Source organism: Colletotrichum chrysophilum (genome assembly GCF_026319265.1).
Source record: "Colletotrichum chrysophilum strain AFK26 chromosome Unknown scaffold_110, whole genome shotgun sequence".
Taxonomy (NCBI): Eukaryota; Fungi; Ascomycota; class Sordariomycetes; order Glomerellales; family Glomerellaceae; genus Colletotrichum; species Colletotrichum chrysophilum.
Window position 1 is genome coordinate 118,503 of NW_026517397.1, and position 16,786 is coordinate 135,288.

The 16,786-nt window shown below is 51.4% G+C and overlaps 5 protein-coding genes and 1 non-coding gene across 6 annotated transcripts; 3 read left to right on the forward strand and 3 right to left on the reverse strand.

The window, feature by feature from the left end:
- Positions 1 to 483: 483 nt before the first annotated feature.
- COL26b_010382 (uncharacterized protein) lies at positions 484 to 1,064 on the forward strand (the record flags this gene model as incomplete). The annotated part of the gene is made up of 2 exons (XM_053183087.1): positions 484 to 839; positions 899 to 1,064. The coding sequence occupies 2 exons, from the start codon at positions 484 to 486 to the stop codon at positions 1,062 to 1,064; spliced, it is 522 nt and encodes a 173-aa protein (XP_053032991.1).
- Positions 1,065 to 1,487: 423 nt separating this feature from the next.
- On the reverse strand, positions 1,488 to 1,579 carry COL26b_010383. Its single transcript has one exon. It is a non-coding gene; the product is annotated as a tRNA-Arg (tRNA).
- A 4,989-nt stretch (positions 1,580 to 6,568) lies between these two features.
- Positions 6,569 to 8,101, forward strand: COL26b_010384 (uncharacterized protein; the record flags this gene model as incomplete). The annotated part of the gene is made up of 3 exons (XM_053183088.1): positions 6,569 to 6,739; positions 7,012 to 7,385; positions 7,441 to 8,101. The coding sequence occupies 3 exons, from the start codon at positions 6,569 to 6,571 to the stop codon at positions 8,099 to 8,101; spliced, it is 1,206 nt and encodes a 401-aa protein (XP_053032992.1).
- Positions 8,102 to 10,397: 2,296 nt separating this feature from the next.
- COL26b_010385 (uncharacterized protein) lies at positions 10,398 to 12,062 on the forward strand (the record flags this gene model as incomplete). Its single annotated transcript, XM_053183089.1, has 4 exons — positions 10,398 to 10,450; positions 10,515 to 10,674; positions 10,733 to 11,167; positions 11,223 to 12,062. 4 exons carry the CDS (start codon positions 10,398 to 10,400, stop codon positions 12,060 to 12,062), a joined length of 1,488 nt encoding a protein of 495 aa, XP_053032993.1.
- Positions 12,063 to 12,208: 146 nt separating this feature from the next.
- On the reverse strand, positions 12,209 to 13,354 carry COL26b_010386 (uncharacterized protein; the record flags this gene model as incomplete). Its single annotated transcript, XM_053183090.1, has 1 exon — positions 12,209 to 13,354. The coding sequence occupies one exon, from the start codon at positions 13,352 to 13,354 to the stop codon at positions 12,209 to 12,211; it is 1,146 nt and encodes a 381-aa protein (XP_053032994.1).
- Positions 13,355 to 15,026: 1,672 nt separating this feature from the next.
- COL26b_010387 (uncharacterized protein) lies at positions 15,027 to 16,365 on the reverse strand (the record flags this gene model as incomplete). The annotated part of the gene is made up of 4 exons (XM_053183091.1): positions 15,027 to 15,466; positions 15,532 to 15,973; positions 16,046 to 16,150; positions 16,201 to 16,365. The coding sequence occupies 4 exons, from the start codon at positions 16,363 to 16,365 to the stop codon at positions 15,027 to 15,029; spliced, it is 1,152 nt and encodes a 383-aa protein (XP_053032995.1).
- Positions 16,366 to 16,786: the final 421 nt, after the last annotated feature.

Consider the following 16,786-nt stretch of genomic DNA (forward strand, 5'->3'; position numbering starts at 1 on the left):
TTGTCAATGTTGAAGCGATATCGCAGCGTTCGCGATACAAAACGATGACGCCATCTGACAGCTGATAACGTGACGTTCCACCAGGATGGTGACAACCCCAAGCCGGACCTCTCACTGCAGGACAGATTAGGGCATTCGTAAAATCCCCAGACTATCACGACACACGAACGTCGAATAACAGTGGAGGATCTGCGTAAGATCTCACTGTGCCTGACTGTCACCGCTTGTTCCTAGATTGGCTTGCATACGCTTTGATCTGGGGCTGACCAAGCACGCCATTACAAATCAGTATTCGATAATCACAGCCCTTCAACTTCCCCGCGATATAAAGATGGTCTGAAGTTCTGTCGAACCGTCATTGTTTCGGACGACTTCAGCGCATGCACAACATAAACCTTGACCATAAATAAAACCATCATTCTAATCCCGAACCTTCCGACCTCTTCTCCTCCTTCATCATCAAATCCCCCCAATTAAGCAAAGATGGCCACTGTATCTGTCTACGACGCAACCATTCCCACCTTCACCAAGGGTCTCAAGACCTTTCAACACATTCTCACCAAGGCCGAGGAGCACGCCAAGGCCAATGGAGTCGACGTGAACACCTACGCCGAGGCTCGCATCATTGAAGACCAGCTTCCCCTCACCTTCCAGGTGCAGAATGCTACCAAGACTGTCAAGACCAACATCGGCCGTCTGACCGGTGTTGAGCTGGAGCCTTTCGAGAACAAGGAGAAGACGTTTGCGGACTTGCACGCGCGTATCAAGGAGACGCTTGACTTGCTCAGCAAGGTCGACGCCGCCACTGTCAACGCCAAGGCTAGCTCCGAGGTTGAGTTGTGAGTAACCTTGCTGCCGAGCCATATCTGTAATCAGAAGACTGACATGATGTTACAAGGCCTATTTTCGGTGGAAAGACACTTAAGCTCACTGCAACTGAGGCGGCTTTGAGCCATGGCATCCCCAACTTCTTCTTCCACCTCAATGCTGGATATGCTATCTTGAGAGCGAAGGGTGTCCCGGTTGGAAAGGCGGATTACCTTGGTAGCTTTGTTCTTCCTTAAATCTTAGGAGTGAACTAAAATAAAAATTGATGATGAATGGATGGATTAACTCGAATGGTTTCAAACGCTTGCCCATGTCCACGAAGCTAGCCTGCTAAATCAGTCATTGAATGCGACAGTCCTACAGTGATACAGACTGGCGTGTTTAAGATTTCGCCTCTGAACTGTGCAGACTTGTTTGCCACAATTGATTTGTTCGCTGGAGATTTTCCACTCGAGCTCGAGACTTTCAAATAGTTGTTTAACATGAGCGCGGATGGGTGGTGGGTAAAAGTAGTACTGAGCTGACCAGCTGACTTGCGTATTAATAGATAGGCATCTTTCTTCCAGTGCTAGCTAGACTGCGGCAAGCAGTGGCGCGAGACAGGAAAACGCAATAAATGGACAAAAAACAAATGAGACAACTCATCTTGTGATGCTCTTCGACCGACCTGGGACTCGAACCCAGAACCTTCAGCTGTGAAGACCTCCCGATGGGATAGGAGGCTGACGCGCTACCATTGCGCCAGCCGGCCAGCTGTTGCGACATCGGAGCGTTATTCCAATTTCTGAGGGTCGACGAACGAGGTCCACCTCAGCATCGCGAGTTTGTCCCACCAGTGTTGTCCCCGTATTGTCAACTGTTGTGGGGTAATTGTGAGGCTGCCGAGAAGTAGGAAGCAGGAAGCAGTAAAAACAAAACTCAGAATGCAACGCACAAACAATGGGATAGTTAAAGTGAATGTAACTGACAGCACTGCTAAAGAGAGAGAGTTAAACCCAAGATCAGCTGAGTTGCGTTGGTGATGTCAGTGCCCCCGGACAAATGACCGGGGTCCTTCGACTGAATGAGTGAATGCGAACATCACCGACTTGAGCCTTTTCTAATTGGACCGCGGTGCGCCGGACATGCAGAATGTTCTTTCGCCCATTCACTGCCCAGACGTCTTGCATTCGAAATCGATTGAAACGACGTCCACAGCTGACATCTCGGATGAGTCTTGCCCCGAGCCGCAACTAGCTGGCCGCGTCGTCAGCCTTCATTAACAGACGCCGCTAAAAGCTAGAAAGGCTAGGGGCGCCTTAAGGCGCTATGGATGCACATGCCAGGGGCACTGTCAGCATAGCGTTGCATGGCCCAAGACATCAAAAGCAGCGGCATTCCTCCTTATTTAACATGATTGCTGGCTTCTTCCCAAAGTCTGCGAGTCATTAGGTTGCTTCCTCGGTGCTGGATTTCCTCAAGCGTGCAAGTAATCAAGGACGATGACCCGCTGATTGCGAAGAGCCCAGCCTGATTATTGACATCCGTACCACTGTTATCACCGACCACACCGAAAGGACACGGACACAGCCCGCGAGCCAGGCATTGCTACCGAGAATGTCACATCGGTCAAGCTACATTCACCGGGGAGCCTCGGATCGGGATGATGGCATTGATGCCCGGCAATGAGGACGGACAATGATTGTTACTCCTGGATCACGCACACACGGCACTTGGACGGTGATTGCGAGATGACGCTGAGCATACTGGTCTAAGATGAGCAACAATCAGTGCCGAACAACAGCAATTACAACGGATGCGCTACTGGAGCTTCGCGCAGTGCCGTAACTTGCTTACCACCGCACTTCTTCAGGATATCCCGGCACTCTCTTCAGTAACAATCAGGCACCAACCACTCACCAACCGTTTACCAACATGGGTGTATTGAACCAGCGGATAGAAGCAGCATTTCTGCACGTATTTAGTGCGATTGCAACTTTACGGAGTTCGGTGTCCTCATTCTACCGCCGCATCCATCGCAGGGTGTGTCCATACGCATGTGAGAAATGACGGAGGGCAGCAGATGCGTCCCAAGAAACAACCGCCGTATCCCGTTGTAATATTTGCAAATCCGACCTCAACCAAGATCCGTCCAATTGACCAAGCAGGATTGGACAGTGGAGTTGGGCAACTGCAAGCAGGGCAAATAATGGAGCAACCCGTTTCGCCAGCAAGCGACTCTGTGCGAGATAAGCACCATGCTGCGTCTCGGCTCGCTGCCTGCGACCTTATTACTCTACTCAGTGGGAACATCTCCGCAGGTCCGCCATGGATCGTCGCTTTCGCGATTCAACGAGCACCCTGCCAACTCGTGATTGATTTACAATCGATGAAGCAGGAACCACATCTCCGTGTCTACACCTTCCAGAGTCGCCAATCCGCGATTGCTTCAGTTCATGTATCGCACGTGGGCCCAAGGGTCTTGGTCGAACCCCGTCCTGGGCAGCAGGAACAGACGCCATCACCAGTCCTGACTCCCACGTTCTGATCCGGGGAGCGACTCATTCACTTCACAATCACACAGCCATCACAGCACACTGCCCCTCACCTGCGGAGCCGTACCAGCTTGATTTGCAGTCACGTTTGGCCACCGGTGCGACATCTCAGGCTGTTTCAGATACTTTTGAACCAGAAAAATCTGGTGATTTCAGAGTCATGTGCAAGAGGGGTTAAGCGATCCTAACCACGGAGGACTATCGCGAATTCGATTTCATGAGACCAAACACGGACATCATGGCCATCCCAGATTGTCAACGCTCGTCTGTTTGCCACAGTCCACACACCGTTCTCTTGACAACTTAGCCGTTGAACCCTTGACGGTGCGGCCCGGATGCAGGATTCAGACGGTGTGTCGCTTTGACCTCCTTCGCCCGTTTTTCCTCGTGAGGCTTTTTGAGAGAGAGCAAGGACGGGCTTACATCGGAGCGCAATGTCCACCAGAAGAAGCTTGCCTCGCGAGATCTGGATACTCATCCGACTCGCCCAATAGTTTGTATATCGTCATCCGGTGTGATTGGGCTTGCAGAGGATCAGTTCTACGACGCCATGCAACTGTCACCATCTCATTATGATGGCCACGAGATGCCCTGTGCACACACGCTTGCAATCCGAGTGGGATGGATGGCATTGAACCGATGGAGATGAAGTGAGCGATATGGCAGCAAACAACAACGAACATGATGGCCGTGCACATGCCAGACATCATGTCCTTCGATAGGCGACAGAGTCAATGGTAGGCGGGGTAATCGCACCCCTCCTTCACCAGGTGCTCTCGCCATGCTTTGTTCCATTGATGGACGATAAAGTTGCCCCGAGAAGCACATTGGGAACAGCAACACTATCTGCAGTAACGCAGAATTGGAGCATGACATTTTGACACCAGGGCCGTGCCCCTGTGCCAGCAGCAAAGAGGCGCATGTCATCACATCATGGCGTCCGGGCAGGCTTGAAGAACTGCCAATAAGTCCGCCGATCTCGAGCTGTGACGAGCGCCACTGATCCATCAGCGGGCAATGGGCCAAAGTTTATTCCCCATGCGACCGCTGTGGACTGTCCTCAATGGGGGATAGTATCACCAAGGGTCCTGGGCAACTGGGCAAGATTATCAAGATTCTCGCTGAAGAATCTGTTCTCATTGCCCGAAGAAAACAGCGTTGGTGAAGATTGACCGTGTCCGGCCAGTCGTGCCGAGGACAAAGTGCTTTGCGCTCAGACCTTCGTCCTCCATTGCGTGCCCTGAATGAGAGTCATTCGATGGCATGACTTACAAGACCCTAGTCTCACACGCCAACAAGGTAATCCCCGACGCCAGTTTGGGAGGCTAGAACCACTGAACCAGCGCCAGTCCTGCCACTTGTTCGGCTTGAGTCGCCGAAGTTGCCCAGTTGAGCGCCGCCAGCCAGTACCGTCGGAGGCGTTAGAATTCATAGCCGTCTGGACGTTGAAACTCGATGCGCCTTTCTCCCTCTCTCTCAAATACCTGCGAGTTCTGGGTCCGGTTAGACGAAGCCCCAGTCCAGAAACGACCCTCAGCCCGCTTGCAGTGCCGCATCGTGGAGCAACCCGCGCGCGTTTATTGTCTCCAGCAGTGAAAGTCCGCCGTCCGGCCCGTAGTGTTAGACGCTGTCTCTGTTTCACCCGATTCCGGCCACCAAAGTCTGTCCCCGGATCAGATGAACAATAGCGTCTTTGGAGGACCATCAGCCTTGTTTTAATCCTCACCAAACTCTGCTATTAAGCAACAGAGTGCCTACCGACCAGCCCATTTCCATTTGACTTCCCGCCAGCGACGATCGTCGATACAGAATACCACCAGAGTCGCGCTCTTGGGACGTCCCTATGCGAGTCAGCTATGACCCTGAGAAAATCCCCGCGATGCTCGTCAAGTCTCCTCATTTCACCGGGCCTCGGAATGGGCTTACCCCGGCCGCTCTCCAACGGCTAGCAGGGACGGTATGCAACTACGGACACCCGCGGGTCAAGGTCGTCACCATGTCTAGACGGCCATCATTGGGTTATCTCGTCAACACACAGACGTCTTGCTCCAGCTTGATGGCAGGCCACCAAGTCCACCAAGGCCCGCTCCATGTCGAGACCCATACTTGCACATGCCAGGAGGTGGTCTGAGACACCACGAGTCTCTCTATCGGTGATACTGAATCGCGTTCACCTTCCTCCAAGAAGGCAAAGATGCCGTACCAAGATGGCCCTGGCTCGTGGGAAGAGGTAGATGGATGCGCCGTCACCATGCCAGCGTAACGGGAGATGACCGTCCTATATGCCGCGACCAAAATAATACCGTTGCGTCCCTGGAACCCTAGGCGCATTGCTGACAAGCAGTGCTGCAACACCGCAGACCGTCCACTGCCCGGTGCTGCTGCCACCCTCCTCATCCCACATCCCGCCCGCAAGAGAGCGTGGCCAAGGTTCATCTAAACGTCAAAATCGATATCAACAGCTTTCGCGCCGCCGCGGCGAACGGCTGTGTTCCGGTGGGGGAACGAGACATCCAATTCGACAGGTCCGAGTAGTCGTAGGTAGTGTCGTCGCTCAAAGGGCCAGTCCATGTGGCATCGTCCAAATCCACCACCGTTAAAGACGCCCCATTGATTCTCGCAACATGTCTTACCGTGCGCACGGTTCCTGGCCATCCCCAAAGGCTCCAAAAGGCAATCGACCAGAGGAGGATCCTTGGGAATAGATCCGTCGATCCCTACAGACGTTCCCCACGTTAGACCCATATGAGACACGGAATATGGCAAAACCTGGCGGGCCTCGAGTTTGCGCTCGTTGTGGTGTAGCACTCTTTGCGGGTTTGCCTCGTGTGGTGTAGTGTCTCACACCCTCTATCCTTTCTTCCCCTTTCCCAGACGTGAGTGAGATCCGGGTCCGAACCAAATCCTTTGATCCAGGAGAAACCCCGTGGCCCGGGCAGAAGATAGCCAAGCTTCGTGGATAAAGACAGGCCAACGTCCTCAGTGACTTGTCATCCCATTGTTTCCCCGTCCGTCTATCCCACCGCCACGTTTATGTTCGTTCTGCCCATCGCCGAGCTTGACTAGCGCAAACCATATAGACGAAACCAGATATTTGCATGCCAGACCCGCCACAGCTGCTTTCGCTCACGACCTGGTCTCTTCCTTTTCTTCACCTCCTCCCAGGACTCGCCAGTGCTTGCTAGAGCGTCACCAAAGCAAGCATCATGGAGGCTCCTCCTGGTATCAACCCGAACGATAGCCGGCAAACACTCATCATCGGCGTCACATCATTTGTGCTCTCAGTCGCCTTCCTCGCCGTAACGATACGAACATACACCCGAGTCTTCCTGCTTCGACAGTTTGGTATCGATGACGGTGCCGCTATCTTCACTTTTGTGAGCAATCATCCTCGGCCTTCACATAGCCTCAACATCATGCTCATATCATGTGCTAGTTCTTAATATTTGCCTGCGGCTTCTCTGTTGCGATAAGTGAGTAATAGTCACAGCTGTTGTTTCAACTCTATTGCTGACTCCTTGAAGACACGAGAAATGGTTTCGGCACGCATGTCTACTTCCTCAATGAGGATCAAATAAAGTCCTACTTGAGGGTATGATATTCACCAATCCTCGATAGTTGGTTGGGACAGACTTCTAACAGTTCACAGACTTTCTACATCACAATCGTCTTTTACAATGCCTCTCTTGCCGGCATCAAGATGACCTTCCTCTTCCAGTACTGGCGCGTACTTGCCATCCAAAAGATGAAGAAGGTCTTCATCGCCGCGATGATTCTCGTCGGAGGCTGGAGCATCTCACAAATCCTCGTCGAGATCTTTATCTGCACTCCTATTCCCACTTTCTGGGATAAGGACGTAAAAGGCACCTGCATTCCTAACTACCCCCAATGGTACATCAACGCCGCAGGAAACATCATTACCGACCTGCTCGTCTTTGTATTGCCTCTCCCAGTCATTGGCAACTTGAAGCTCGCTCCTGGCCAGAAGTACGTTCTGGTCGGTATCTTCTGCCTTGGATTCTTGTATGTGCTCCAATCCCGGTGGTGATACCATGACAATATCTAACCGTATCGACAGCACATGCGCCATTTCTTTTGTCCGAATCCGATTCCTCCACCAAGCTGAAGACTTTACCTGGGAAAACGTCGAGACAGCCGGTTGGTCTGTCGGCGAGCTCTGCTGCGGCCTGACCTGCGCGTGCCTCCCAACATTCCGCCCTCTTGTATCGAAGTTCATCCCCGCTCTTTCAAGCCGCATCACCAAGTCCTCCAAATACCAAGGACAATACGCCTACGGCTCCAGCAGAACAGCCGGCACCTCAAAGCACCGGGATGTCGAGCTTGCCATTACTCCGCCTCAGGGCAGCACAGGCGGCAGCCCGAACCGCTACTCAAAGCGAAGACCCGACTCCTCCGATAGCAAGGCCGATCTTTACGGCGCTGCGAGCTACGACCTCAGCCACACCGATTCGAGCCGCAACACGCCGCTGCCGATTCAAGGCACTAACCAGACGGATAGCGAGAGCGTGCCCTCGCCGATGATGTTCCGTCAGCAACAACACGATACGATAGATGTTGGTGGATATGGGGCTGACCAGACTCCGATGGTGGAAACGCACATCGAGGCGGGTCGGAGGTATTCTGGGCCGGTGAGGAAACCGTCGGGCCCGATTGAAGTCCAGCATGACATTGTGCAGATTTCATCACCAAAAGTCGTTGAACCGAAGGGATTTTCATGAGCGTAGCCACTGGCGGGCGGTTCGTGTGTTCACTTAAAATATAATGTCAATGAGCTATTCCATAATCAATATGTGTCGATTATGAAAGTCTCGTTGGCTCTTGGGAGTTATTGGCGCCGGGTACTTGAACTTTTTTGATGATACCATTATCTTCAGACCTACGACGCAGGTCCAGAATTCTTCACCTAGGACAGGAATAGTTAGTTTTCTAATGAACACTTCTCTTCTGATCGTCAATTGCATTCATCACTCGAGTCCTTGCGCGATGCAACCTCAACACATTAGACTTTTGAAGGGGATGTTATGGATTACCCGCAGCGGGAACCAGTGTGCGGGAAGTTTATCGACCATGCCCTGCCAAGCCCCCTGCCACGACTCTAGCTTCCTTCATGTTAGCAAGGGCTCTCACGATCCAACTCGCCACAATGTCTTGCCTTCTGGCTGGGCAGCTGAGAGGATGCATTGTCAGGTCAAGTTGATAAATCTTTTCAGTAAATCTGTCTCGAGCCTAGGAACTCTGGTTGCATTTTATTACTCGCTGACATCTGTGGCGAAGCTGGTGAAAGATCGTGAGCCGTTTCACGTCGCAGCATCGTCAAGTACGCCTGAGCAGCGGTGCCTTGACACGCGGGTAAGGCTGGAGAGGGACGCAGATCTGGCAGGCCTCCAATAGATATAACGAATTCCAATAAGTTCGTGTTAGTAAGAGCAATCATATCAATGGTGCGATTGATGGGCACATTGGTGGGGAGCTTTAAGATGCTGAAGACGTGGTGAGCCAAGTGTGACGCCCCTGCATGAACATCGTCAGGGGTTCATGCGAAGGTTTGCAAGGCCTCGTTTTCTGCCAGAAACAAGTTCCAATGCTACACTCCCTTTTTGAGTATAACGCGAGACTGAAGGAGAGACAAAACAGCCAATTAGTACAAAAAGGATGATTCTCCCCTGCTGGCTTTATCGATGTCAATTCGAGGACAGCGACGTGCTTGTATGCTCAGTTGAGAGCCGACATCCTGCATTCTACAGAGATCTGCGAAGAAACATTTGATAGGAGACTTGTATGACTTGAACGGGTTTCTACTATAGGGGTTTTAATTTTTTTAACACGCATTATACGGCAGGGGAAAAGCGTTATCAAGCTTGGATTACGAAAACACAATTGTGAATTCTGGAGCGTCTCACCTCTTTGAGGACTACGATGATTCCCTCAAGCAACTGCAAGAGAGCATCTATGGGAGAGTTTGTGAGCAGTCGTCATTTCTGGAATAGGATTGATTAACATCATTTGCTATTTGATTAGTATGCTTCTTGATTGATCCGCTGTGGAACATACTGTCATCACTTGTCACAGAGGCGAATGGAATAATCGAGAGTGTTGCTGACGGTGTCATTCCAGGGATGGATTATGCAAAGACTGTGGGACTTCATGCACTCCACCTTTGACATGAATGAATGCCAACAGGCTGAGAGCGATTGTCCTGGATTTGAATAGACGTGTCTGCCCCCCGGCTTTATGGATAGACGCAGACATGATTGGCCCTTCGTCTCGCAACTCACGGCATATCAATCGGCTCACTGCCGAGGCGTCAGCACTTGTGCAGAGCTTATGTGATACTGTCACCTCAACTGCATGATGGCATCGCGGTAATCCTCATACGCCGCGACTTCAAGGGCACTTTGTAATGACAAATGGGTCGACGATCAACGGTCGCGCATCGAGCAGTTACATTGCATTTCCCCAGCCGGAATTCGCCCCGTAGATCATTGGTTGGCTGCATATGGGGACCAACAGACCTTCCTGCAGCTTATGGTTCTGCGTTCCAAAAAGTGGCTCTTCTGTCGTCTGATACGAGCACTCGGACAAAAGACAGGTGGAAATTCTCCCTTGTCTCTGCGTCCGTCCTTGCATAACGCAACGTTAGCTGTCCGAATGCTTTACCCGCGGTGAGAGATGATAGGTTTGTGATGAGGGGCGGCTGGTTCAGGGCTATCGTAAACTGCCAACAGAGTGTTTCGGAGGCAGCCGCTGTGTCAAATCTTGGCTGCATACAATCTAGAGCGAAGTAATCACACATGAAAATGCTGAATGGTTTATCTGGGCCAGTCTCCCCGTGTCTTTCGACTCGACATAGCTTACCGCACTCTTTGGTTAGTGTCACTCGTCATGGCTTACACGTTCTTTATTCCGCTGGCTATCCTTGCCATCATCGTCTTTAAACTGCGAAATGTTGGAACACGACCCAAAGATTACCCTCCTGGGCCTCCCACATTACCTTTGATTGGGAATTTGCATCAAATGCCCTCAGCTCAGCCGCATCACCAGTTCAAGAAGTGGGCAAAAGAGTATGGGTAAGTTTCACAATTGAAAAGGCGCGTTGGACCGATGTTCTCCTAACCACAATATTTTCGGCAGCCCTGTGTACTCCCTCATCCTGGGAACCCAGGTCATGATTGTGCTCTCTTCAGACAAGGCGGTCAAAGATCTTCTAGACAAGCGCAGCGGCATATACTCGTCACGCACCGATGTCTACCTTGGAAATGTAGTCAGCAACAATCTTCGTGTGGTTCTCATGGTAAGTTCAGGTCGCCGATGCAGAGAAATTATGGGCTTCAAATACTGACAGGTGAAAGAAATACGGCGAGCGATGGCGCATGATCCGAAAGATCTTTCATCAGGTTTTACATATCAGCGCGGCCAAGGGTTATGTTCCGTATCAGGATCTCGAGAGCAAGCAGATGCTTTCTGGCTTTTTGGACGAGCCTGGTCTCTTCATTGATCATATTCGCCGATTTACCAATTCTCTCACCACACAGATGGTGTTTGGCTTTCGAACGACGAGCATCCATGACGAGAAGTTGAAGAAGCTGTATCACTGCGTCGAGAAGTGGAGTGAGGTCGTAGGGTCACAGACAGCCGCTCTCCTCGACGTATACCCGCCTCTGCGGAATCTGGGCTTCATCTCTCCTGGAAAGAGATACGCCGAGGCGCTGCACAAGGAAGAAAGCGCTCTATACGTTGGTCACTGGTTGGATGCAAAGAAGCGCGTTCTTCAGGGAACGGCGAAAGTGAGTCCCAAAGGTTTTACATGCCGCACAAAACCCACAGACTAATACTCAGTAGCCTTGCTTCTCCGTGGGAATTGTTGAAAGTCAGAAGGCGCTAGGATTTTCTGATGAGCTGGCTGGATATATCTCCGGTTCTGCTCTTGAGGCCGGTTCAGATACGACCGCTGCAACACTGGTCGGTTTCATCCAAGCCATGGTTCTGTACCCTGCTGCACAAAAACAAGCTCAAGAGGAACTCGACCGGGTGTGCGGCACTCAGAGACTCCCGAATGTAGATGACTGGGACTCAATGCCATACATCCGAGCTTGCGTCAAAGAAACTCTGCGATGGATGCCAACTGCGATTCTCGGTCTGCCGCATGCTGCCATTCAGGATGATGAGTACATGGGCTACAAGATTCCCAAAGGGGCTGGCGTTATGCTGAACGTTTGGGCTATCAACATGGACGAGGATAAGTTTGAGGACCCTCGAGCTTTCAACCCGTCTCGGTACGAAGGCGACGACCAGAACTCATTCGAGTCGGCGATGAATGGCGACCCCGCGAAGCGTGACCATTATGTGTTCGGGGCTGGGCGTCGCCTCTGCCAGGGCATGCATATCGCCGATCGATCGCTATTCTTGAGCATTTCGAGGCTGCTATGGGCTTTCAATCTTAACAGGGCCGTTGACGACAAGGAGACCGAAATTGTACCAGATGCGGACAATCTCATCGACGGTTTCTTGGTGCAGCCGAGACCCTTCCCTGCAAAGATTACACCGAGGAGCGAGGCTCATGCGGAGATCGTCCGCAAGGAGTGGGAGGCGAGCCAGGCGCTCCTTGACGAGAGTAAGCAGTGGAAAGAGATACCTCGTGGAATGGTGTTTGAGTCACTGGTTTCGACAGAGAAGGAATAGTGGAACTCCTCGAATACTACCGGCACTGAGCGGCATCCAATTACATTATTCATGAAAGGATACAGACGGTCATCGCAAGGCTATCACGGTCAATTATTGAAAGACTTTATCTGTTACATTACGAAATCTAATTCATTGGATCTACGTTATTGCGCTTGCGCATGACTCAACTTCAGCTCTGGACCTAGATCAGAGTCCACGAAGCGGACCTTGTAGAGTTTGGCATGCTCATCCATCTGCGACAGCCCATCCGCCTCTCTCAACTGCTCCCTTGACTGCTTATCAAGCCCGTGTGCCAACCCTGCTAATGAGCTTCCTCTCCACGCAGGAAGGCCTAGTCGTTTTGTTTCCACTATGGACAGCAGACAGAACAAGCATCCCCCTAGAAGAGCCGCAATTGGTAGAGATAGAAATCCCCATTCGACTCGGATGAACACTATCCAATTCTGGGTCTCGCCTTCATTAGGCTCGGTTTCCAGAGAGAGGTCGCGTATGTACTTTGACATGCTAGCTGCCACTGTCTCAAAGGTGGCCGTAAGGTTCTTGGATGTACCCAAACTGTCTATCACATGAGGTTGACTGGTAGTTCCAACCGTTCCAACTGCAGGATAGACAAGCTGCTTCGTTGCCAGGGGGCTTGCGCGGCGCGCGAACTCATTCATAAACAAGCCTGTTATAGACTCGGCGGCATTCTGAGAGATGTTGAACTTCAAATCCTGTCCAACGTCCAGGCCTGTAGAAGTGTGGTAGTGTTCCTTTGAGATGAACATTTGCAGGTCGGTTCGGTTCATGTCCGTTTTGCCATGGTACAGGGTGTAGCTGGTATTTGCGTTGTACCATTTTGAGCTGGCTGCATACTGGGGATCCTTTGCAAGGAACGAGTCGAGATTTCGATCCGTGTATGTTCCGAGAATTGTTTCTCGCAAGTCGCCTTGGACAATATCTGACTGGTAAATGTTGGTGCAAAAGTACAAGGCGCATTCTTGTGCAGAGACACTGCTGTCTTCCCAGTGCTGACCATTCTCGCGAAATTCCTGGTTTGCTCCCATCATTGCAAAAGAAACAATGAGGGTCTTGAAGTCCTGGAAGGAAAGCGTTTCCGATGGTTGAGACGTGGCTTTGGCTGTCAGCTCTGTATTTGTGAAGCCCAGATCCTTGCCCTGTATAGCTGCCAGACCTGCCGATTTAATGTTGGAGATGTTCATCTTCAGCTCTTTGATGTCGTATCTGGTGTACGTTGTGTTGATGTTAGGTACCGCAATCGGAGAGAAAGAGGCGACGTGGTTGACCATGGTCAGAGTGTCATCTTCCGCTCCCACGCTCACATTGGTTTTCCCATTTGACTTGACTATATGTTTTGATATGTCATTGCAAGCGCTGCATACTGCCAAAGATGCGTATGGTGTCCAAGTGCAGTTTCCGGAGGAGCAACTGAACGATGGTGTTTGTGCTTCCACCGATCCCAGAGTCGAGAAGCCTGACCATATCGAGGCCAGAGCACCGAAATCATATTTCGAAAGCATTGATAGGCGCATTAGTGTTCCATCGGGCGTTGATATGCCTGTTGCAGCTCCTGTGATAGCGGAAAAGGATCCGATGTCCAGTTTGCTAGACTTGCCAATCGTTGCCTTCGAAATGGGATCCGCTACCGATACTTCTTTGCCCTCGAAGGTAATGATGGCCTGAAGAAAAGGCTCGAAGCCAACTAAGACCACGGTTGATAGCGCGCCTAGTGCCATCCAATGCCTAGCACGATGTCAATTTCACTTGGATAAGAGTGGCCGAAAACGCCATCATACCTCAGTCTTGACCACCAAAGCAATCTAACTCCGCCCCATGGTCCCCTGCTTGCCTCCTCGAAACGATCGAACACCATGATAGTGTCGTCTCTCCGCCGAAACCAGTTCCATTTCCCTTGACTGATGCAAGCACTGACTGCGAACGCAAGTGTTGCTCTCGATGTTGCCCCCAGAATTGAGACGACTGTGTTGAAGGAGTACTGAAACGACCATGTCGACAAGGGTTTGTTATTGTAGAGAGGTAGGAGAATGGCGATCGCTGCTAGTGCCAGGATACTCAAAATAACCGCACATATTTCGAGGATCCAATGATACTGACTGCCTGGCAATGCTGCACTTGCCTTCCGCAGAAGGCTCTGTTTCGAAGTTGAGGCTCTGTTGTCTACCCCCAGCCCGTAGTCACCTGGCTCCGAAGACGCGAATGAGGTAAGCCGCGCGACAGGTTTCCTCTTGAACTGAGGCGAAAGAGTTGATGAATCGTAGGTGCTGTCGAGGTTGTCGGAGCGTGAGATGTGTGGCTGTTCGAGTGGCGAATGGTATCCGGTAGGAGTGTCGCGCATCTCAAAGGACTGCATTGAATGGTCGCGCATCGGATCCCTTGGTGTTTTCCACATCGTCACTCCATTTGCAACGGTCTATCTGCACAGCTCGTGAGTTTACCATAATGATGGGGGAGGTAAATCATTTTAAACGACCACCGCATGCCCTAAATTAAGACATGACACTTCGGACTTCTAGCCTCTCCTGTGAGATTTTAGCTAGCAGTCTAGCGTTACACAATACCCCCTCTTGGCAGGCTTCCGCGAAATGGAAGCATTTGTTTGGTCAGCGGTTCTGTTAGTGTGGCGGTGAGTGCCACAGCATCGGAAAAAGCAATGTTTCTACACCAACCGAGCGTCGGGCAGCGATAGCACCGCCGCACTATTTTCGTAGAAATTATCTCGTTGCCTATTGGATCACCAGAGGCTGAAGTCCGAGTTCTCGTTTCCTTCTGGAGAACCCTCAGAACATAATAAGCAGAGCTATGCTTTTCGCAATCCGTAACACGGTGGAAGCCATCAGTCCCTTCATCCTGTCGTGAGTCAAGGGGATATGGTCGTTATTATGTACTCGATATTAAGGATGTTGATACAGATACTACTCTTTCATTGGGTCCATAGCCGGCTCAAGCCCTTGGTCCTCCCTGGTCATAAGTCATGTGGAAATCCGTCGTCTTCCGTATCGCCCTTGCGTCCTCGAGGTCTTCGCTCCTCCTCGCACTACTCGGCCCGCTGTCTTTTGGTATAGACTGGAGGATGTACTCCTCACTCGAGTCGTCTCCTAGTCTGGATCGGTTTGCGTGGACGCTCGTGAGGTGGGTCGCCGTCTTCTCCTCTCGCCCTTGATATGGGTGCCAGTCGTTGCGGCTGGTGCCGGCATGCGTGAAATTTCCCTTGCTCGATCGAGGCGCTGAGCCATAGCCCGAGCTGCCGTTTGAGGACCCTTGCTTGGATGCGAAGATGGTAGGGAAGATGTACGTCAGGGGGAGCCGGCACATGGGCAGGCAAGCGCAGATGATTGCCAAGTTGTCTTCGATAAGAGTCCAGAGGGTGGAAGCAATATCGACTGTGCATTGTAAGTCAGTATATTAACGCCAGAGTTTGGCATTCAACAGTCAAGTGATGACCTACATGTCGTATCAGGACTGGTAGTGGAAAAGTCCAATGTCGTCATGCGCAGAATACTCGTTATCGTGACGAACAAGCCGAGAGCAAAGACAACCATGAGCGCCTTCTTTTGATTTATCGGAAGCTTCGATTTCCAGAGCACATGCTGGGGCAGCGCCATGATGAGGATATCGGTTGCGATAGAGAAGCCCGCATTGGCGTACCAGTTCATGGTGAGACTGATGCAGGTTCCGGGGATGGTCTTGTCCCAAGCACGTGGGATGGGGGTGCACTGCCAAATGGACGACGCCGAGGTCGCGACCATGTACGCCAGGATGATGCTGAGGAGAGTGTAGCAGAGTATTCGGAAATATCTTTGTACAAAGATGCGCAGGTACAGAAGCAGGATAGATGCCTTGGTCAAGTTGATAGTGATTTTATAGAAGATTTGGGCGACATAGAAGAGCTGATCAAGGTTAGATGATATTCATACTGGTCGATCTTATGTCACTCCGATTCCATTACTGGAGGCACTCACCTTCAATGTCATGATCTTGTTGGGCTTGGAGAGGTTCTTGATATGTTGACCAAAGCCATATTCGCACGATACCATCATCAGGATTGAGACAAGTAGGCAGCAGACCTAAATCATATCAGCTAAAGTGACCGCGAAGGACACCAGATAAAACTCACAAATGAGAACAAGATCGTCCAGTCATCCCATCCTAGCCCTGATCTCATCTTGATACGCGACCAGAACCGAATCCCGACGAAGATGGGCGTGAGGACGAAGAAGATGATAGCCGGCGCGCGGACCATGAGCGCATTGCTCTCGCCAGGAATGTTGCCGTCGACCATGGTGAACAATATGCCTCGATCAAGCAAAGTCTGTTCGACAGTGTGCTGAGGCTGGCAGACCTCGAAGGGTCTGATCTGCGAGAACGAATTCCAGAGAGCAACAAACGTCCAACATCAGCACAATCCGAACGGCCGGGATGGACGGGTCCTGGAGAACGGGTCTAGTTATATGTTCATGCCCAGGATGCCAGGCTCCTGCCACAACATTCCACTTGGGAGGGGTGTCTTGGTTTGACTTGCAAGAAAAATGGCCGTCCGTCTGGGCCAAGTATTCGGTAGGCATCCGGAGCGTTAGGGACGGACGGACTTTCCATTGGGTGGTCATGGCAGGGAGGATCCCTTCTCCATGCTGGTTGTCAGGTACATGTGCGCGTCCTCAGTAAGCTTCTTTTCTTTTCTTTTGCTCCCGGCTCTGCAAGGG